The 23,502-nt window shown below is 41.2% G+C and overlaps 1 protein-coding gene and 1 long non-coding RNA gene across 4 annotated transcripts in view; one reads left to right on the top strand and one right to left on the bottom strand.

The window, feature by feature from the left end:
• Positions 1-6,550, top strand: part of PRODH (proline dehydrogenase 1) — a 125,385-nt gene extending 118,835 nt beyond the window's left edge. Inside the window, exons 13-14 of the mRNA XM_056529716.1 lie at positions 4,714-4,802; positions 5,301-6,550. Coding sequence (XP_056385691.1) covers positions 4,714-4,802; positions 5,301-5,491 — 280 coding nt within the window. The 3' untranslated portion in view covers positions 5,492-6,550. The remainder of the gene's footprint in view (positions 1-4,713; positions 4,803-5,300) is intronic.
• The window catches only part of LOC130281947 (uncharacterized), an 87,082-nt gene that overhangs the window by 51,599 nt on the left and 11,981 nt on the right, over positions 1-23,502 (bottom strand). For all 3 annotated transcript variants that reach the window (XR_008846176.1, XR_008846173.1, XR_008846174.1), the window contains exon 2: positions 5,366-5,487. This is a non-coding gene — a long non-coding RNA (uncharacterized LOC130281947). The remainder of the gene's footprint in view (positions 1-5,365; positions 5,488-23,502) is intronic.

The following is a 23,502-nucleotide window of genomic DNA, read 5'->3' as shown; positions in this document are numbered from 1 at the left end:
CCCTGTAAATAGTCATCCGGACATGCGGTAGTCACGGCACTCTGGGTCCTAATCTCCTGAGTCCAGAAGCAGCTTCATGCCCCAGGGATAGTGCTCCTGGGCATGCGCGAGACTTCAGTGTGCAGAGGGAGCAGAACTGTGACATCAGCTGTGCCAGGGCTGTCAGTGACTACCTCAGGATAGTTTTTATTTGGCCTGATATGTTCATATGGAGAATAGGATAAGAATAAGATGTCTTTTCCATGAGCTTGTACTATTGATTTATGTAATGTATGTTAAAAGGTTAGCAACCATTTAATTCCAAATAAGTAGCTGTGTCATACAATAATAAAAATGATTCTAAAGGTGCAGTTTACTACCTGATTCCAGGTTTCTGTGTAAGACTATAAAACTTTAGATCCCTACATCAGATAATATATGTTTAAAATCTAAAAAAAAAAATACTTAAACTATCTCAGCATGTATGCACTTTCTTCAGCTTGAAAAGTTGCATCATCTAGAGAGGAATATGTGAACCAGGACTGGCATTGGTATCAAAAGGTGCTTTGCCCTTTCTGGCAATCCAGTGCAATAAGAAAAAAGCAAACAAAACAAAAACAAAGCCTATTTATCGCACACAATGTTTTTTGTGGTTCAATTAAGGCTTTATCCACACATGTTCGCCACTATTGTTTCTTCTTGACAATGAGAATAGCATATCGTGCTGCATCAAATACAGAAACCTATCAGATTGAAGGAACTGATCTCGTCACTGATCATAATGAGTCTGGGGCCCCAACAGGTTGTTCATTCAGTCCCACAGTTATATAAACTCCAGCACCTATCCATGCAGTCTGCCTTTACAGAGTTTTATGAAATAATTAGTCATTCTAAAGAGCTCACTAAAGTCCATTGTGGTACTGTCTTAGGACGCCACTGCAAGTCAGTTCATGAAATAAATTCCCTCTTTATCTTCTATGATCATTTATATCATAGCAGGGCTGCAGAGCGCTAGAGCACCTAGGAGAAGATTTATCAAAACCTGTGCAGAGAAAGTGGTGCAGTTGCCCATAGCAGATTGCTTCTTCTATTTTTCAGAGGCCATTTAAAGAGTACCTACCACCAAGTAAAGATGGATAATTATTCTCTGTGTGTTCCCCTCTTCACCCTGAGTCCAGATCACTTTTTCTTTTTTAATTTCGCCATTTATTCCTCTAGTTATGGCTTTATAATTTCTGCTCACTGTCTCTCTGCTTTTGCTGCTGCAGGGGGGGCATTACCCGGCAAGTGTGACGTCACCTGAAGCCTGCATAGTAACGCTTTCGCCCTTTCCTGTTCTATGCTGCGCTTGGGAGCGCGCATAGAACAGGGAGCCGATCACGGCAGGCAGGCTGTGAGTCTCCTCCTCTATGTTATGCACATTGCGAGGCATACAGAGAGAAGGGACATCAGAGCCTTGAGTAATATAAGACCTCGATCAGAGCAGATAACTGTGCCACACTCCTATCACTCCTGTCACCTAGGACCATCAGAGCTGCAGTGAGCGCTGATGGTCAGGCATAGCCTATCTGAGGGGACAAGAGGCAGGGGGTGTTGGGTATCACAGCGCTCGCTCCCACCTGCATGATTGACAGGCAGGGAGCGAGAGATGAGCATAGCCGTGCTCATGTCCTGCCCCACCCGCACTTCTGGAGACCCGCACAAGTCCGGAGACTATGCAAAGCCTGCTGAACACCATAGAAGAGAGACCCCTAGTGGCCACTTTTTAAACAGTAAAAAAGTGCTGGAAATATATATATATATTTTTTTTTATGAAGATATATGGCAAATAGGCTTCAATTTTCATAAGGAATACAATATCAAAAGTTTTATTGATGACAGGTACTCTTTAAAAAAAAATAAAGATGCAATCTGGTTGCTATGGGCAACCACACCACTTTTCCTCTGCATAGTGCATAAAAGTCAGCAGACTCAGTTACCATAGAGTTCACAACCTTATCTCGCATTAAAAGTGGCAGAAAAACTATGCCCCAGGAGCTCCATGGTATGGGTTTCTATGAAGGAGAGGCTGTATGAAAGCCTTACATCTTCAAGCACAATGCTAAGTGTCAGATGGTATGGTATAAAGGACACTGTGACTGGCCACTGATGAAGTGCTAACATGTTCTGTAGAGTGATGAATTACACTTCTCTGTCTGGCAGTCTGATGGACAAATCTGAGTTTGGCAAATGCCAGGAGAACGTTACCCACCTGACTGTTTGTGTCAACTGTAAAGTTTGGTGGAGGAGGGATAAGGTTATGGGGTTGTGCTCCAGAGATTGACCTAGGCCCCTTAGTTCCAATGAAGAGACATTTTGGACAATTGTATGCTTCCAACTTTGTGGGAACAGTTTGGGGAAGGATCTTTTCTGTTCCAGCATGACTGTACCGCAGTTCACAAAGAAAGGTCCATAAAGGCATGGTTGGTTGAGTTCAGTGTGAAAGATCTATGGACTCCCCCACACAAAAAATTCCCAAAGACACACTTTTTCCTGCAGCTAAGGCTGTTTTCACACTATAAAATTCATCCGTTTTAAAGATCCGTCTGATGTTCCTTCACAAAAACCCTGACAATCGGCAGTTTAGAAAATTCCATTATAGTCTATGTGATTTTTACATTATCCGTTTTAATCCGTTATAGTCCGTTATTAATAATGGACGTTATTTTGTGAAGGGAGAATGAACGGAAAATAATAGTGCATGCACTATTTCTCCCGTTACTATCTTCCGTCACAAAATAACTGCCGTTATTAATAACGGACTATAATGGATAATGTAAAAATCCCATAGACTATAATGGGATTTTTTAACGGCCGATTTTCAGGGTTTTCATGACGGAACATCAGACGGATCTTTAAAACGGATGAATTTTATAGTGTGAAAGCAGCCTAATATTTGTGGTCTTACACCGTAAAATCTATTCACATGAACTGGGAAATGTATATAAAAGGTACTGACATATGCTAAGGATATCGTCATGTTCTGACAGAAACTACTTAGTCTTATTACTCATACCATGTAGGACAATTGTAGTATCCACAATTTTTAATATTTCATTTCTGATCCATCAGGTACAACACACAGGCTCTATAATTCTTGTTCTTTGCTTACTCTAGCTCCAAATTATGTACACAGTGGATTTAATTTTTCTTCGGCGAATGCCTAACGTGGTTGATCGAAGTAGACTGACTGCATTAATAAATTCTGTTTATACAGTTATTTGTTTCTATTGATTTATTTTTCCAGAGTCAAGTCTTGCCTTCTATTATAAAGGGAGTGTTCTTGTAGGTACTGCATATTCCCTAAATGATCTCAAGCCATAATATATCCAGAAGGTCTTGAACTAATAAATATAAGGCACCATTGTGCGTCTCCAGTTAGGAAAGCCATGGTTATGTTTTGGCTGATCACAACTACATCTGCTAAATGTCACAGTGAAGCAATCTTTTTACATAGGATAGAGGTTTGGGCTGAGAAGTGGCAGATGAGTTTCAATACTGATAAATGTAAGATTATGTACATGGGGAGGAAACATCCAGGCTGGGAATATGTATTTAAAGGGGTACTCCAGTTGGAATTTTTTATATTTTTTTTTAAATCAACTGGTGCCAGAAAGTTAAACAGATTTGTAAATTGCTTCTTTTTAGAAAATGTTAATCCCTCCAGTACTTATCAGCTGCTGTATACTACAGAGGAAGTTGAGTTGTTCTTTTCTGTCTGTCCACAGTGCTCTCTGCTGACACCTCTATCCATTTTAGGAACTGTCCAGAGCAGGAACAAATCCCCATAGCAAACCTCTCCTGACATGGACAGAGGGGTAGCAAAGAGCACTGTGGGCAAAAAGAAAAGAAATTCGAAAATAAAAGAACTTCCTCTGGAGTATATGGCAGCTGATAAGTACTGGAAGGATTAAGATTTTTAAATAGAAATAAAATACAAATCTGTTTTAATTTTCTGGCACCAGTTGATTAAAAAAAATATATATATTTTTTTCCACTGGAGTAACCCTTTAATGGCAAAATACTGGGGACAACTGACATGGGGGCGACCTAATACCTATATATAAGTATATCAGGGGGCAGAAGTACAGAGATCTCTCCCATGATCTATTTATACCCAGGACTGTATCTATAACAAGGGGGCATCCTCTATGGCTGGGGGAAAGAAGGTTTCTACACCAACACAGACAGGGGTTCTTTACTGTAAGAGCAGTGAGACTGTGGAACTCTTTTCAGGAGGAGGTGGTTGAACTTGATGGACTCTGGTATTTTTTTCATCCTAATGAACTATATAAATGTAGTATGTCCTCTAGATCACAGGAAAAGCTATGCAACAAAAAAATGTTACATTTAGTCCTAATTGAAAGGCCACCTTCAGAATTAGATTAGGAATTGCTTTGAAAAGTGGTCTTTCAAGGGAGTGGTCTTTTCAAAGAATGCATAATGTATGGCAGACTGAAAGTTGGTTTGGATAAGGGAGTGGTTTCACTGTATTTGCTGGCCTTGATATGATAATGTACAAACAGAATGGCGACTTATGATATTTCATGCTAAAAAATACAATTATTGTCCAAGCAGCAAAAATATTATAATTTTGAGCATGAACAATACCTATAAAACACCATAGAATATATAAGTGAAAGATTTGTCTTATTTGCCAATGGCTGAACTGGTTTTCCTTTCTCTGTTCTTCAGAATGAATGAGCTAGGTATTTATCCTGAAGAGAGAAAAGTGTATTTTGGACAGTTACTCGGCATGTGTGACCAGATAAGTTTTCCTCTTGGTAAGCATTGGTATTGATTTGCTTTTTTATGTAAACAGTAAAGTAATAGAAAAGTGAAAAAAAAAAACTTGGAATCTGGTTGCCTGATTACTTCTGTTGACAGTTGTCTTTTATACAGGTAAGAAGCTGAGATTAGGAGCACTCCCTTATAGATAGTGCTTCTAATCTTAGCTTTTTACCTGTATAACATACGCCTGGGAGTCATTTTTTTCCCCTTCGCTGTACACATGAACACAGTGTGAACATGACTAGGGTCAACCAAGACTAGCAGCTGTCTAACCGAGACTGCTTATCTGGCTTCTGACTTCTTATTTTCTACTTTATACATCTTGTACATAATTTCCCTGTCATATCTTTGTGATTTCCAATCCTCTAAAACAATTATCTAACCTATAATCCTATATGAAATAGCTGGAAGCCCAATCTATATAACTAAGGTCAAAGTGTCCTTTTGATTTTGGTGTATATATTAAGTAATATTTTTATTATTCCTGACAGGTCAAGCAGGATATCCTGTGTATAAATATGTTCCCTATGGACCGGTCAATGAAGTTCTACCATACCTGTCTAGAAGAGCACAGGAGAACCGAGGCATCATGAAAGGATCTACTAAAGAGAGGGAGCTTCTCTGGACAGAATTCAAAAGACGCCTTCTAACTGGAAACCTTTTCTACACTCCCAGGTTCTAGAGGGACACAAATATGGGATTATATAAATTATCGATAACAATTTATCAAGGCAATCTGTCCTCTATTTACTTTAATGGAAGCACATTATGGGCTGCTAGAGAGCATCAAATATGAAATCTAGTGTTTACCTTTGGGGAACAGTTTAATAGCCAATTGCATTTACAGCACAAAAAAAGATCTGCTCACTGCTGCTCAAAACATGAATTAAAGGGGTACCCCGGTGGAAATTTATTTTTATTTGTTTAAATCAACTGGTGCCAGGAAGTTAAACAGATTTGTAAATGACTTCTATTAAAAAATCTTTACCCTTCCAGTACTTATTAGCAGCTGTATGCTACAGAGGAAATTCTTTTTCTTTTTGAATGTTTTTGTCTTGTCCACAGTGCTCTCTGCTGACACCTGCTGCCCATATTAGAAACTGTCCAGAGCTGGAGAAAATCCCAATAGCAAACCTATGCTGCTCTGGACAGTTTCTGACATGGACAAAGATGTCAGCAGCGAGCACTGTGGACAAGACAAAAAAAGAAATTCAAAAAGAAAAGAATTTCCTCTGTAGCATACAGCTGTTAATGAGTGCTAACTTTCTGGCACCAGTTCATTTAAAAAAAAGTTTTCTCCGGAGTACCCCTTTAAGTGCTTCAGGTGTATACAGGGATTTTATTTAAGAGCTTTTAGCCAGATTTACCAAATGGGAGGCTTTACTAAACAATAAATAATATGCATTTATACAGAGGATATATTTAAAATTAAAATGGGGACCATATTACATTTTGCACCATAGTGCATTACATGTAAGTGGTGTGGGGTAACCAAAGAAATGGCACTTTTTGACTTTCAGATTTTAGATTTTTGTGTTATAAAAATAGAAAACATAGCACACTACCTAATTAGTTCTAGCAACTGAATATAAACCACCCAAACAATGGGAGCAGTATAAGTAATGGGGAACGAGGTAGATGGAGGGTTTCATATATGAACTCCTGAGATAGATACACACTGAAGGAAACATGGAGTCATTTTGTTAGGGATGTTTAAAAATATATATTTTATTGATTACAAGTTAAAAAAAATGGTGAGGGAAGAAACACACACGGGGGGAAAGGACAAACAATAGGCGTCACTGCTGGCACACTTGTAAACATTATAAAGAGCAATTTACATAGGTGAGTATACTGAAATAAATAGGAACACAGACTGAAATCTTAACAAAGGTGTATACATAATCACAAGGTGCATGAATAATATACAGTACCAACCTAAATAAAGGTATAAAGTGCCAAGTGCAGCAGACGTGACGTCCTCTCAGTGCAAATACTATTTATACAAACATTGTCCAATCAGGGACAGGATGAACAATTGGCAGTAAATATCTTGTAGCTGGTGAAACGGGCCGTCTCCATTGCGGCGCATGAAGCACGAGCCGCTGAACGCCGCGCCAATCCGGGATTCGCGTCAGCTGACTCCGCCACATGACCTGTCGCTTCTTTCACTGCCCGTCATGTGACAGGTCATGTGGCGGAGTCAGCTGACGTGAATCCCGGAAGTGGCGCGGCATTCGGCGGCTCGTGCTTCATGCGCCGCAATGGAGACAGTTTCACCAGCTACCCAGGTACATGATATTTACTGCTAATTGTTCATCCTGTCCCTGATTGGACAATGTTTGTATAAATAGTATTTGCACTGAGAGGACGCCACCCCCAGGACGAAGGATATCGCCGAAACGTACGTTGGGGTGGCGTCACTCCTGCTGCACCTGGCACTTTATACCTTTATCTAGGTTGGTACTGTATATTATTCATGCACCTTGTGATTATGTATACACCTTTGTTAAGATTTTAGTCTGTTACTATTTATTTCAATATACTCACCTATGTAAATAGCTCTTTATTATGTTTACAAGTGTGCCAGCAGTGACACCTATTGTTTGTCCTCCCCCCCCCCCCCCCGTGTGTGTTTTTTCTCTCACCATTGTTTTTTAACTTGTAACCAATTAAATATATATCTTTAAACATCCCTAACAAAAGGATTCCATGTTTCCTTCAGTGTGTATTGTTGGGTTATAGTATGAGGCGGAGTTCACACCGTGTGTTGTGATTTTTATGCTTTTTTTATGTATTTTATCTTTGGATTGGTGAATTCCCATCTCTCTCAATGAGTTCTTCAATCAAACTTAAAATAAATGTTAAAATAAAATAAAAACGCACAGTGTAAACACAGCCTATTGGTTTTGTGTCTACTGAGCTGACAATTATGGGATGCTTTTCTTACAAGTTTTAAAGGTTTAGGGTTACAGAGTGAGCTCTTATATATTTATGTAATTTATGGGATATAAACAGGACTGTCTATGCAGTTTAGGAAATGAGTTGCCTAGGGTTACAACATATCGGTGGACAAATGTCTTTAATTAAGATCCTGTGCAGTACGTCATGAGTATTTTATGGCATCCCTTCCATAAACTTCACTTTATTATAAGACATTACAGGTCACAATACACACATTACATATTCTATTACGTTCGCAGGACATTCAGCGATAACTTATGGCAGATTTTTTCCAGTCATTTTCAATTATAAATCCATTAATTTCAATCTGCTCTAATCGGTTTGCAGCAGGAACATTGTAGTTCAAAGGGTCTTGCTAGCTATTGATTCTAGTCACATGGACAGTTCCGGCAGCCAGCCTGAAGATCCCCTTGGAAGGAAATTCTAAAGGAGATTTAAAAGCTGAAAGAATTGAATATATACAAGAAAATGATGTTATGATTCGGGCTCTTCAAAGTCTATGATTTATGCAATTAAGTATTTAACTCCATATCCTGATGAGGTTAAAAAGCTACCTATTAATAAGACAGCAAGCTGACTAGAGAATGTAGCCGGTCAGAGGAACGTTGTGATGGAAAAATAACTGGTTCTATGTAGATCTGCCAACGTTGTAGATCCGAGAAGTCCGTGAGGCTGTTTTCACAGTACATTAAGCAGTGTCCATTTAGTGTCTGTAGACCCCCATTGCAGGCCAACTGTGTGTCATTTTGTCATATCCGACAGGGTTTGCTGGAAGGTATAGTATTCCATTCAGCTGAATCTATACAGTATACTTTTTTTTTTTTTCTTTGACCTGGGACCCTATGTATGACCGATGCCACTAAGTCATCTGTAACCGGACACAAAATGATGCAGGTTCCCTTTTAATGTTTTCTTTTACAACAACTGGGTTCACCTGGATCTGGTTCTTCAAAAGAAGTCAGTTGCAACTTTAAATTTTTCATTCAAAAACATGATGTGAACAGGGCCTAAACATGGGCAGCTTTTTCTGGATCTCTAGTTGACTTTACAGTGAATGATCTCTAGCCACCTCTCTGATCTGTAGCCATTATGGCAAGTTTATTCTCTTTAAGGTCAAACTTTAATCTAAAAAAATGTGAGATTAAAGTATTTTTTGTATGTAAAACTGCAGGTGATGGAATCCACTATCCTTGTATTATTTTTGTATGTGTATCCTATAATATGTAATATGTAATATTTAATAATCTTCATTCACCTTCATATGGAATATTGAGGTACAAGTCGTTATGGTTATCACTAATACTGACAGACACACATGGAAACTTGTACAGATGCTTTTCTAAATGTGGTGAATTTGAATACTATATACAAGTTAGATCAGTTTATACTTAACATAAAGCACCTTAGAAAATATGGGTTACTACAGATTTTTAGGGCTAGACTGTTACACCTAAGTATTGGTAGATGGATTATAATGCCACTTATGTTATTTGTTGTGCCTTAGTATAGAGTATGCACTCCAGGAATTTTACAAAAAAGAGATGATAGTATTACAGGAAACCTGCCCCATTCTGCAAGCACACAAAGGGCATAACAGCCCCCTATATATTAAAGTATAGATGCATGACACTTCCATAACCTGACAATATGTTACCAGATCAAGCAGCTGCTCAGTTCACATATTATGATGATCTTATCAATGAGTTCTGATGATATTGAACTTAGATTGTGAGCTCCATCGGGGCCAGGGGCTGATGTCAGCAATGTCAATCAATGTACATCGCTGCAGAGTATGTTGGCACTATATTAGCATTGGGGGAATATATAGGATACATTAATTCCCCTACAGTTGCTATTAGTCATACTGGTGTTCTGTTTTATCCTTAAAGGAAAACTGTCAGCTTGCTCCCTCTGTACTAACCAGCAGTACTGGCTGGTAGTGCGGGGGACATTGATCAGTTTGATGCATGCCATGCCCGGTTCCGCCGCACCATTCGCACTTTGTCATCTTTCTTCTTGATATGCAAATTAGCTGCATGGGCGGGGTTACTGCCCTCATCTGGCACTGTGACTTAACCGCCGCCCGGCCCACAGCACCGCCCGGCTTATGAATATTCATGTTCTCCCTCATAATCTCCCTCTCCTCCCCTCTGATTTCAGGACTCCACTGCACTGAAGCGACTTCCGGGTGTAGACAGAAAGCCAGCACATGCGCAGTGGAGTCCTGAAATCAGCGGGGAGGAGAGGGAGATTATGAGGAGAACATGAATATTCATAAGCCGGGTGGTGCTGCGGGCTGGGCGGCGGTTAAGTCACAGTGCCAAATGAGGGCAGTAACCTCGCCCGTGCCAGTTGGCAGCTAATTCGCATATCAAGAAGAAAGAAGATAACGGGCAAACGGTGAGGCGGATCTGGGCATGGTATGCATCAAACTGATCTGCGTCCCCCGCATTACCAGCCAGTACCGCAGGTTAGTGCGGGAGGAGCAAGCTGACAGTTTTCCTTTAATGCTGGTGGATACATACAATTATATACAAGTCCTGTTCAATCATTTTTACAAAAATGGTTCAGACAGAATAAAAAAGATTAAAATATAATTTCTTATGAAAGGCTGGTATTCCAGATCCATTTTTATTACAAGGTGTTGTCAATTTTAAAGAGATCAAGCAGCTTTCTCCCCAATCCTTTCCCTGTGATTTTATGATGTGATTTAATAACGTGGGTTCTTTTCTGCGGTGGCTTTTAGAACCTGTTGGGATCTGTGTTTTTATTTTAATGTTTTTTTCTTTATATTTGTCTATTTATTGCAGATTGTATTTGGGTACATTTTCATGAATTATCCCAAGTAATATTAGATCCAATAACTGTTAGCCTTTACTGAGGAGTGGACTATGTCCTAGTTAGCAGTAATAGAAAGGAAGAGAAATAAGACAAGATAACAAAGGTCTGTGCAGGTATACGGAAGCAAATATATGTGAGAGAGATGTGTAGTCAGTACGGCTCAGTTCACATCTGCATTGGAACCTCTGTCACAGATCGACAGAAACCCTGACAGACAACATGAAAGACAATTCACCATTTATGTTCATCATGTGACACATCCGGCACTGCCATCATTTTTGTTTTTCTGTTCCTAAGACAGAACAGAAAGATGGAAATGTAGAATGTACAGAGCCTAAAGCCGACCCAAACCTTCCTTCCTAGAGTAGAAGAAAATAGTTTCTCCAACAATGCATTCAGAGACCGCAACAGTGGAGAGAACCCTTACATACTGCACAGGAAATGCATGATTTGTTACATAATGTGTAGTCTATGTGTCTGCTGTGCCTAATGTGGAGATAGACATCAGTCTAGTAGATCATTGGTATTATTAAGCCAATATTTAATGCTCTTCCGAGAGACTTGGTGTTCTGTATCTGACATATAAAGTATTCCATGATATTGTGCTGTAGTCTCTATTAAATAGAACTGTGAAGTCTGCTTTTCTGTCATAGATAAAATAACTACTATAATGTTATATTGGTAAAGAGTTTATTTTATATAAAATTGTAATGCTTTATCTTTTAATAAAAAAAATTATGAATAAAACCAACTGTTGTCGTAAAAATACCAGATTTAAATCCCAAAGAGCTTAAGGACAATATATTTTTATCTCTTACGCTATATTTACATGGTGAAATATTCAAAAATTCTGCTGGAGTCCCATTGAGTCCCAGTTTGTTTACTCTCTCAGGAGTAAGTTGGCTCTGGAGTAACTCCATCGAGGGGAGGAACAGACTGGGGGAGATTTATCAAACAGAAAGTCTGTTTATTTAGTGGAGACTTTTATGAGATTTTTGCTTCAGAGCCCTTCTCCGCAGAAATAGTATAGTGGTCTACAATAGAGGCTTTTATTGGAAGGTCTCAAAGTCTCATCAACGGTAAATACGACAAAATGACAGACCTGGCTGAAATCCAATCTAAATAGTAGGAGGCCTTTTTATCAATTTTTTGGGATGTACCATGCGACACAGTGCAGTTGACGTTTCAAATGACATTTTAGCTTGAATCTGGAGGGTAATCTAATCTTATATATAAAATAATACAGTTTAATCCCAATGATCCCTAATTTTTAAAACATTTTTTGGTCATTTTTGTTATCCTTGAAGATGTCTGATGCAATTTTTTTTATTTTAGTGCTTCAATTACACTTTTACAGCTGATTCAAAGAAAGCGTATGAATTTACTCCATGCGCATGGTGCAATTTAGTCTCTGGAGAATTCTGAAAACGTGTAGTGGAAGCATGGTGCAGTTTCTCATGGCAACTAATCCAATTACTACTTTAATTTTTTGTTAATTTGTGTTGAGACTTGCAAAAAATTGAAAAAGCAATCTGATTGGTTGCTTTGGTCATTGCACCACTTCTCCTCTACAAATGGTGTCATCAATCTCCCCCTTTTCAATTGCACGACATTATGCTGCTGAATAATGATTGTGCCTAAGGCTATGTTCTCACAAGGAATGTCCACATGGAGAACCTCTAAGCGCACGTTCCGCTCTTGGACCGCACAGGAATGCGGCTTCCGCACAAAGAATGACTGACTGTGTCTGGACAACAGAATTTCTGTTTAGGAAAGATCTGGCTTTGAAATTCCATCATGTGCACTGGGCAGCAGAGTCTCATTGAATTAAACATGACTGCTGCAGCGGAATCTCCGTCCCAATTTCCTATTCGGAATTGAATTTCCATTGTGTGAACCTAGCCTACGATTCTGGCAGATTACCACATGGATGATCCTCCTTTTGAACTTAGACTTACAGAGATGAGGGCTAATTTAAATACTTTAAAAAAAATTTACATAAAAAATTATAAGCATTAACCCCTTAACCCCTTTACTCAACAGCCTGTTTTGGCCTCAATGACCAAGGCCTTTTTTTCAAATCTGACATGTGTCTCTTTATGTGGTAATAACTCTGGAATGCTTTTACTTATCAATCCAATTCCGAGATTGTTTTTTCGTGACATATTGTACTTTACATTAGTGGTCAATTTTGATTGATATATTTAGCGTTTTTTGTAAAAAAAATGAAAAATTTGGCGAAAAAAATGAAAAATTAGCATTTTTCTAGACTTTACATTTTATGCTTGTACCATAAATAGTCATATCGCACCAAATTAATGATTAATTTACATCTACAATATGTCTACTTTATGTTCCCATCATTTGATAAACATTATTTGACTTTTTTAGAATCTTAGAAGGTTTATAAGTTTAGCAGCAATTTTCCAGATTTTCAAGAAAATTTCAAAATCTGATTTTTCAGGGACCAGTTCAGTTCTGAAGTGGAATTGAGGGGCCTGAATGTTAGATACCCCCATAAATCACCCCATTTTATAACCTGCACCCCTTAAAGTAGTCAGAATGACATTAAAGAAGTTTATTAACCCTTTCGGTGCTTCACAGAAATGAAAGCAAAGAGGAGGCTGAATTTAAAAATTTCATTTTTTTTGCAGATTTTTCATTTTTATCCATTTTTTTCTGTAACACAATAGGTGTTGACAAAGAAATAAAACTCAAGATTTATTCCCTGAATTCTGACGTTTTTAGAAATATCCCATATGTGGCCGTTTTGCGCCATGTGTCTCTCATGCAGGCCTCAGACATGAAGGAGTGCTATGTGGATTTTGGGGCACCCTTTTAGTTTAGGATATTTTGTTGGCATCATATAAAGTTGCAGAGGCCTTGGGGTGAAAAAATATTTTTGGGAGACAAGTTGACGCTTTTATTGGTACCATTCTGGGACACATGTGACACTTTGAGCGTTTTTTATTTTATTTTTTATGAGGTGATATACATAAAAAAATCTATTCTGCTGTTGTTTTTTATTAAAAGAATTTAGGTCGTTCGTCATGCGGTATAAAAGACATGTTAACTTTACTCTGCAGGTTGATACGGTTACGGCGATACCAAATTTCTATGCTTTTTTTTATATTTTAGTTCATTTATAGCATAAAAACGATTTTAGTAAAAAAAATCACGTTTTTAATTCGCCGTATTCTGTGAGCCATAACTTTTTTATTTTTTCACTGACGCAATTGTGTATGGACTCTTTTTTTGCGGGACATGTTGATGTTTTTTGGGGGACTATTTTTGAGTTTGTGTTGGGGTGTAATATATATATATATATAATTTATTTTACTATTTTTTTCCAATTTTTTTCATTTTATTTTTCATATTTTTTATTTAAATTTTTTTTCACATTTTTATTTTTTTTTTCACTTTTTTAATTTCTTTTTCACTTTATTTCACATTTAACTTTTTTTTGTTTTACTGTTATACACAGAATTCAATGGAGTACACATCTGTACTCCATTGAATTTTGCCTATGTCTGTCAGTACTGACAGGCATAGGAAAGATCAGTCCCTACCTTAGGTAGAGACTGATCACTCATGTTGCCATGGCAACGGAGGCTACTGTCAGTCCTCCGGTTGCCATGGCAACCATCAGCGCTCTGCTTTCACTTTGCAGAGCGCCGATGGTGACAGTTGGAGCTCCCTCCTTCTGTAATCCTAATAGACGCCGCGGTCACAGTGACCGCAGCGTCCACAGGGTTAACTCAGGATCGGAGCTGCGCTCCGATCCTGAGTGCTGCGGGCGGCCTCCCCCAACGGGGCTCCTCTCACCACCGATCGCTTCACTGAATGAAGCGACGGAGGAGAGGGGGAAGGAGGAGACCGCCGCCAGATCCCTGCTTTCGGTTCGTCTGAACTGACGGACCAATAGCAGCGATCGCCGGCCGGGGACCGCTGCGATTGGTCCCTGGCCGGCTTCAGGGAGGTCCTGCTGTGTAGCACAGCAAGTTTCATAAAACTGTCACAGCGCGCGGCGGCGCTGTGACAGTTTATGTCCATCAGGTACATGTACCTGATGTTGCGCGAAGTCACCGCGATTCATCAGGTACATGTACCTGATTTTGCGTAAACGGGTTAAGGACCCAGCCCATTTTCACCTTAAGGACCCGCGCATTTTTTGCACATCTGACCACTGTCAATTTAAGCATTAATAACTCTGGGATGCTTTTACTTTTCATTCTGATTCCGAAATAGTTTTTTCGTCACATATTCTACTTTATGTCAGTGGTAAATTTTTGGTGAAAAATTCCAACATTTGATGAAAAATTAGAAAATTTTGCATTTTTTTTTTTACTTTGAAACTCTCTGCTTATAAGGAAAATAGACATAACAAATACATTAATCCCTTCCCGCAGAATGTCATATATAAACGCCGGATTGTGCAGTGGGGAACCTCAGTGTTTCCTAACCTGTGTGCCTCCAGCTGTTGCAAAACTATAACTCCCAGCATGCACTAACAGACCATGCATGCTGGGAGTTGTGGTTTTGCAACAGCTGGTGCACCCCCCCCTGTGAATGTACAGGGTACATTCACATGGGCGAGGGTTTTACAGTGGGTTTCTCGCTGCAAGTTTGAGATGCAGCAAATTTTGCGCTGGGAAACTCGCTGTAATCCCCCACCAGTGTGACTGTACCCTAAAAACACTACACTAACACAAAATAAAATAAAAAGTTAAAAACACTACATATACACATACCCCTACACAGCCCCCCTCCCCCAATAAGAACGTCCGGTATGCCACTGTTTCCAAAGCAGAGCCTCCAGCTGTTGAAAAACAGCAACTCCCAGTATTGCCGGACAGCCATTGACTGTCCACGCATGCTGGGAGTTTTGCAACAGCTGGAGGCACCCTGTTTGGGAATCACTGGCGTAGAATACCCCTATGTCCACCCCTATGCAAATCCCTAATTTAGGCCTCAAATGCGCATGGTCCTCTCACTTCGGAGCCCTGTCGTATTTCAGGGCAACAGTTTAGGGCCACGTATGGGGTATCGCCGTACTTGGGAGAAATTGCGTTACAAGGTTTGGGGGGCTTTTTCTCCTTTAACCCTTCATGAAAAGGAAATGTTGGGGTCTACACCAGAATGTTAGTGTAAAAAAATTTATTTTTTACACTAACATGCTGATGTTGCCCTATACTTTACATTTTCACAAGAGGTAAAAGGGAAAAAAGCCCCCCAAAATTTGTAACGCAATTTCTCCCGACTACGGAGATACCACATATGTGGGCGCAAAGTGCTCTGGGGGCGCACAACAAGGCCCGGAAGGGAGAGTGCACCATGTACATTTGAGGTGATTTGCACAGGGGTGGCTGATTGTTACAGCGGTTTTGACAAACGCAAAAAAAGCAAAAACCCCACATGTGACTCCATTTCGGAAACTACACCCCTCACGGAATGTAATGAGGGGTGCAGTGAGAATTTACCCCCCACAGGTGTCTGACGGATCTTTGGAAAAGTGGTCCGTGAAAATGAAAACTTTTGTACAGCCCACTGTTCCAAAGATCTGTCAGACACCAGTGGGGGGCAAATGCTCACTGTACCCCTTGTTAGGTTCCTCAAGGGGTCTAGTTTCCAAAATGGTATGCCATGTGTTTTTTTTTTTTTTTTTTTTTTTTTTTTTTTACATATGCAAAAGTCGTGAAACACCTGTGGGGTATTAAGGCTCACTTTATTCCTTATTATGTTCCTCAAGGGGTCTAGTTTCCAAAATGGTATGCCATGTGTTTATTTTTTTTTTTTTTTGCTGTACTGGCACCATAGGGGCTTCCTAAATGCGACATGCCCCCTGAGCAAAATTTGCTCTCAGAAAGTCAAATATGACTCCTTCTCTTCTGAGCATTGTAGTTCGCCCGTAGTGTACTTCAGGTCAACTTATGGGGTACCTCCATACTCAGAAGAGATGGGGTTACAAATTTTGGGGGGTATTTCCTGCTATTAACCCTTGGAAAAATGTGAAATTTGGGGGGAAACACATTTTAGTGAGAAAAAATATTTTTTTTACATATACAAAAGTCGTGAAACACCTGTGGGGTATTAAGGCTCACTTTATTCCTTGTTACATTTCTCAAGGGGTCTAGTTTCCAAAATGGTATGCCATGTTAGGGTTTTTTGCTGTTCTGGCACCATAGGGGCTTCTTAAATGCAACATGTCCCCCAAAAACCATTTCAGAAAAACATACTCTTCAAAATCCATTCGTCGCTCCTTCGCTTCTGAGCCCTCTACTGCGCCCGCTGAACACTTTACATAGACTTATGAGGTATGTGCTTACTCGAGAGAAATTGGGCAACAAATCTAAGTATACATTTTCTCCTTTTACCCCTTGTAAAAATTGGGTCTACAAGAACATGCGAGTGTAAAAAATGAAGATTGTGAATTTTCTCCTTCACTTTGCTTCTATTCCTGTGAAACACCTAAAGGGTTAAAACGCTGACTGAATGTCATTTTGAATACTTTGGGGGGTGCAGTTTTTATAATGGGGTCATTTGTGGGGTATTTCTAATATGAAGGCCCTTCAAATCCACTTCAAACCTGAACTGGTCCCTGAAAAATAGTGAGTTTGAAAATTTTGTGAAAAATTGGAAAATTGCTGCTGAACTTTGAAGCCCTCTGGTGTCTTCCAAAAGTAAAAACATGTCAATTTTATGATGCAAACATAAAGTAGACATATTGTATATGTGAATCAAAAAAAAGTTATTTGTAATATCCATTTTCCTTACAAGCAGAGAGCTTCAAAGTTAGAAAAATGCAACATTTTCAAATTTTTCATCAAATTTTAGGATTTTTCACAAGGAAAGGATACAAGTTACCACAAAAATTTACCACCATGTTAAAGTAGAATATGTCACGAAAAAACAATCTCGAAATCAGAACGATAACTAAAAGCATTCCAGAGTTATTAATGTTTAAAGTGACAGTTGTCAGATGTGCAAAAAACGCTCTGGTCCTTAAGGCCAAAATGGGCTTGGTCTTTAAGGGGTTAAATTGATTCACACATACAATATGTCTACTTTATATTTTCATCATAAAGTTGACATGTTTTTACTTTTGGAAGACATCAGAGGGCTTCAAAAATCAGCAGCAATTTTCCAATTTTTCACAACATTTTCAAAATCTGAATTTTTCAGGGACCAGTTCAGTTTTGAAGTGGATTTGAAGGGACCTCACATTAGATATACCCCATAAATGACCCCATTATAAAAACTGCACCCCTCAAATTATTCAAAATGACTAGAGATGAGCGAATCGAAGTTGAAGAAACCAAATTTGTTACGAATTTCATGAAATAATTTGATTCGCAACGAATGCGAATATCGCCACGATTCGATCGCGCGAATCGCTTCATTAAACTTCATTTTACAGCGTTCCAGGCTATTGGAGACCTAAAATGGCAAATCCACGTGTGAGTACATGGGGCAGGGGATTATGGAAGGGCGGGAATGAAGGTAGGCGGGATGACCCTGAATCACATGTGAGATGCAGCATTCACATGTGAGATCAGCATTCATTGACCCCTGTGATGTCACAGCCCCTATATAATCGGCGGCCATCTTGCCTCTCTTCATTTCATCTATGCACTCAGATAGAGAGGACGGGACTGCGTGTGTGTGAATAGCTCATACCACAGCGTTACACTGCAACTGCTACTCACATCAGCATTAGGGAAAGGCAGGAGTGCAGAGTGCTTTGCTGTTACTCTGAGAAGGATCATTGATAGCTAAACCTCCTATTCACGTTATTGAGCATTGCAGCAGAGAGGGGCAGATAGCTGTCAGCTGCCTCATACAGATCTCCAAGCTGCCTGAACTTAAACAACCATCTTATCTCCTCATTTTTCAGTGCAATTCAGTATTTTCTTTTCTCCATAAATAATCTGCTGCTCAGAATTGTGTGACAGAGTGCAATTTAGGGTTTAATCCCTGTATTATTTTTATTGTGGTGCTGCACTGTTGGGTCCTGCTGCTGTTCACAAATACGTTATTTTTCAGTGGACTGTAGTTCATTTGTCTGCCCTCATACGTGCAAAACACATGCCTACATCAAAGCAGTCTACTATTCTGTATCTGTAACAAGTCTAGATACAGGGAAAGTCCTGACTCGGGGCAAAAGTAATCACCTGCTGGTGTTTTTAAAAAATACTTATTTTTTCTGCGTATAGTTGCGCATATTATTGCCCTCATCATTGCATACCGCATAGGTACATCCAAGTATTGTACCACTTAGTACCTGTTAATCTGCCAAGGTGCTCCATACCGTCAAAGTCAAAACAATAGTATTCACTGGCTGGTGTTTTTAAAAAATAGAGTTTTTTCTGCCTATAGTTGCGCATATTACTGCCCTCATCAGTGCATACCGCATATGTACATCCAAGTAGTGTACCATCTTGTACCTGTTAACCCCTTAAGGACCAGGCCATTTTACACCTTAAGGACCAGAGCGTTTTTTGCAAATCTGACCACTGTCACTTTAAACATTAATAACTCTGGAATGCTTTTAGTTATCATTCTGATTCCGAGAGTTTTTTTTCGTGACATATTCTACTTTAACATAGTTGTACATTTTTGTGGTAACTTGCATCCTTTCTTGGTGAAAAATCCCAAAATTTGATGAAAAAAAATGAAAATTTAGCATTTTTCTAACTTTGAAGCTCTCTGCTTATAAGGAAAATGGATATTCAAAATACATTTTTTTGGTTCACATATACAATATGTCTACTTTATGTTTGCATCATAAAATTGACAAGTTTTTACTTTTGGAAGACACCAGAGGGCTTCAAAGTTCAGCACCAATTTTGAAATTTTTCACAAAATTTTCAAACTCACTATTTTTCAGGGACCAGTTCAGATTTGAAGGGTCTTCATATTAGAAATACCCCACAAATGACCCCATTATAAAAACTGCACCCCCAAAGTATTCAAAATGACAATCAGTAAGTGTTTTAACCCTTTAGGTGTTTCACAGGAATAGCAGCAAAGTGAAGGAGAAAATTCAAAATCTTCATTTTTTACACTCGCATGTTCTTGTAGACCCAATTTTTTAATTTTTGCAAGGGGTAAAAAGGAGAAAATTATTACTTGTATTTGAAACCCAATTTCTCTCGAGTAAGCACATACCTCATATGTCTATGTTAATTGTTCGGCGGGCGCAGTAGAGGGCTCAGAAGAGAAGGAGCGACAAATGGTTTTTGGAAGGCATGTCACCTTTAGGAAGCCCCTATGGTGCCAGGACAGCAAAAAAAAACATATGGCATACCATTTTGGAAACTAGACCCCTCGGGGAACGTAACAAGGGGTAATGTGAACCTTTATACCCCACAGGTGTTTCACGACAATTGCATATGTAAAAAACATTTTTTATTTTTTTACCTAAAATGCTTGTTTTCACAAACATTTTACATTTTTAAAAAGGGTAATATCAGAAAATACCCCCCAAAATTTGTAACACAATTTCTCCCGAGTATGGCAATACCCCATATGTGGCCCTAAACTGTTGCCTTGAAATACGACAGGGCTCCAAAGTGAGAGCGCCATGCGCATTTGAGGCCTAAATTAGAGACTTGCATAGGGGTGGACATAGGTGTATTTTACACCAGTGATTCCCAAACAGGGTGCCTCCAGCTTTTGTAAAACTCCCAGCATGCCTGGACAGTCAGTGGCTGTCTGGTAATACTGGGAGTACTTGTTTTGCAACAGCTGGAGGCTCCGTTTTGGAAACAGTGGCGTACCAGACGTTTTTCATTTTTATTGGGGAGGGGAGGGGGGCTGTGTAGGGGTATGTGTATATGTAGTGTTTTTTTCTTTTTATTTTATTTTGTGTAAGTGTAGTGTAGTGTTTTTAGGGTACAGTCGCACGGGCGGGGGTTCACAGTAGTTTCTCGCTGGCAGTTTGAGCTGCGGCAGAAAATTTGCCGCAGCTCAAACTTGCAGCTGGATACTTACTGTAAACCTCCCCCCATGTGAGTGTACCCTGTACATTCACATTGGGGGGGGGAGAAACATCCAGCTGTTGCAAAACTACAACTCCCAGCATGTACGGTCTATTAGTGCATGCTGGGAGTTGTAGTTTTGCAACAGCTGGAGGCACACTGGTTGTGAAACACCGAGTTTGGTAACAAACTCAGTGTTTTGCAACCAGTGTGCCTTCAGCTGTTGCAAAAGCTACAACCCCCAGCATGTACGGACAGCGGAAGGGCATGCTGGGTCTTGTAGTTATGCAACAGCTGGAGGCATACTACTTTGGCTGGGGATGCTGGGGATTGTAGTTATGCAACAGCTGGAGACACACTGGTTTGCTACTTAACTCAGTGTGCCTTCAGCTGCTGCAAAACTACAACTCTCAGCAGTCACCGACAGCCAACGGGCATGCTGGGAGTTGTAGTTATGCAACCAGCAGATGCACCACTACAACTCCCAGCATGCACTTTAGCTGATTGTGCAAGCTGAGAGTTGTAGTTATATAACAGCTGAAGGTACACTTTTCCATAGAAAAAATGTGCCTCCAGCTGTTGCAAAACTAGAAGTCCCCGCATGCCCTTAAGAGAATGCTGGGAATTGTGGTGGTCTGTCTTCTGCTGTTGCATAATTACAGCTCCCAGCATGCCCTTTTCGCATGCTGGGAGCTGTTGCTAAGCAACAGCTGGAGGCTGTCACTCCGGGACACAGGTCAGTCCCTCGCCACCGCTGCTGCTCCTGGGGCCCCGATCCCAACATTGACGCCGGGGATCGGGGTCCCCAGCTCCCGGGGTCTTCTTCCCGCACCCGCTCACGTCCTCCGGAAGAGGGGCAGAGCGGGTTGCGGGAGTGATACCCGCAGCAGGTGCCCTGATTGGTCAGCCGGTAAACCGGCCTACGAATCAGGGCGATCGTGAGGTGGCACCAGTGCCACCTCACCCCTGCTGGCTATGGCTGTTCGGGGCCGTCAGAGACAGTAATTCCGGGTCACAGGGTCACTGGAAACCCGATTGATCCAGAATCGCTGCAGATCGCAGGGCTGAATTGTCCAGCGATCTGCGTCCATCGCCGACATGGGGGTCATCATGACCCCCCTGGGCGATATGCCGCGATGCCTGCTGAACGATTTCAGCAGGCATCGGGCACCGGATCCCCTCTGGCTAGCGGCGGGGGGCTGGGAATGGACAGGACGTACTCCTACGTCCTCAGTCCTTAAGGACTCGGAAACGGGGGTGTAGGAGTACATTGTCCTTAAGGGGTTAATCTGTAAAGGGCCTACATACTTTGAAAGGACAGCCATAAGTAATCACCTGCTGCTGTTCTAGACCAATACTGTTTAAAGAGTAGTGTAGCGTATTGTAATACCCTCATAGACGCACTAAGTATGTCAGGCAGAGAAGTGCCAGGATGTTCCCAGAGGAGTGGCAGAGGCCTAAATACTTCAGGCAGAGTTGGCAGCAGACTTGGGGCGAGTGGCAGCAGGAGTCGCAGCGGGAGGCCTGAGCTCCCGTTATCAGCCAGCGGTCGTGTCTCGACCAGCAACCCATCTGCCGTCGTCGATTGGTTAACACGCTCATCCACATCATCACAAGTGACATCTGACACCCCCAGTCAACAGTCGGTGGGTTCCTCAGACACAACCCTCAGTTGGCATGGCCGAGAGCAGTCCCTGTCCTCCCATTGCCTTTGTCCTATGCTGTTCCCTCTCCTAGAGAAGTATCTTATGCTGTGGGTTCAGGACGATTTAATAGAGGAGAGGCAGCAGCTACTGGACAGCCAAGAAGGGGAGGAGACATGCGCCGCTTGCTCCGCTAGGTGGCCAAGTAGTGATGCGGAGAGGGGCGTGGGAGGCGGTGTTGCAAGGGTTCAGGGTCCTGAAGCAGACACTGTTGGGGAACCTGAGGAGGACATCAGTGACGTGCACACACCTGTTGATGATGATGATGAAGCCGATCGCAATTGGGAGCCGGGTGCAGAAGGGGCTTCATCATCATCAGGAGAAGAGAGTTGCAGGTTGCTCTTGAGGCAGCAAGGCGGTAGCACGGTTGGCAGTCAGCGTGGGGGCAGGAGTGGAAATTCAGGAGCCAAACGTGCCCAGGGGAGACCACATGCTTCACGGCAGCCTACCTTTCCGGGAGGTAGTGGAACAGGAGTTCCTGGAGACGGCGCCAGTAGCAGTCAATTAGTGCGGACTGCAGGTGGGAAAATCAGCTACTCGGCGGTGTGGCAGTTATTAATCAGGCATCCGGAGGAGGTTCACGTAGCCACATGCAAGATCTGTCTGCAGAAGGTGAAGCGTGGCCAGGGTCCCCATGTCGGCACCACGGCCCTGCATCAACACATGCTTCGCCACCATAAAGCGGCCTGGGAGAACCGTGGCTCCGATGTAGTGGTCCAGCCTGCTGCATCACCCAGTGGCCATCCGTTCCCTCCTTCATCCAGCCAAGGGTCCACCACCTCAGTCGAAGGGAGCTGTGTGTCAAACCCTCCTTTTGTCGCTCCTGCTTCTCCCGCTTTTAGTCAGCCATTCCGCCAACAATCCATTGGCGAAGCCATGTCCAAGAGACAACAGTATGCGCCCACTCATCTAACGGCACAGAAGTTGAATGTGCTCCTGTCCAAGTTGCTGGTGTTGCAGTCCCTCCCTTTTCAAGTGGTGGACTCTGCACCTTTCAGAGAATTGATAGCTTGTGCCGAGCCGAGGTGGAGAGTCCCAAGCCGTCATTTCTTTGCGAAGAAGGCAGTACCAGCCCTGCATAAGTTTGTACAAGAGAAGGTGGGCCAATCCTTGAGCCTGTTGATGTGTTCAAAAGTGCACGGCAGCGCTGACGTGTGGAGCTGTAACTACGGGCAGGGACAATACTTGTCTTTTATGGCCCACTG

This window comes from Hyla sarda, chromosome 1 (genome assembly GCF_029499605.1).
Source record: "Hyla sarda isolate aHylSar1 chromosome 1, aHylSar1.hap1, whole genome shotgun sequence".
In the NCBI taxonomy this organism is placed as follows: domain Eukaryota; kingdom Metazoa; phylum Chordata; class Amphibia; order Anura; family Hylidae; genus Hyla; species Hyla sarda.
The sequence above is the reverse complement of the archived record's forward strand: the minus strand, read 5'-3'. Positions and strand labels throughout refer to the sequence as shown.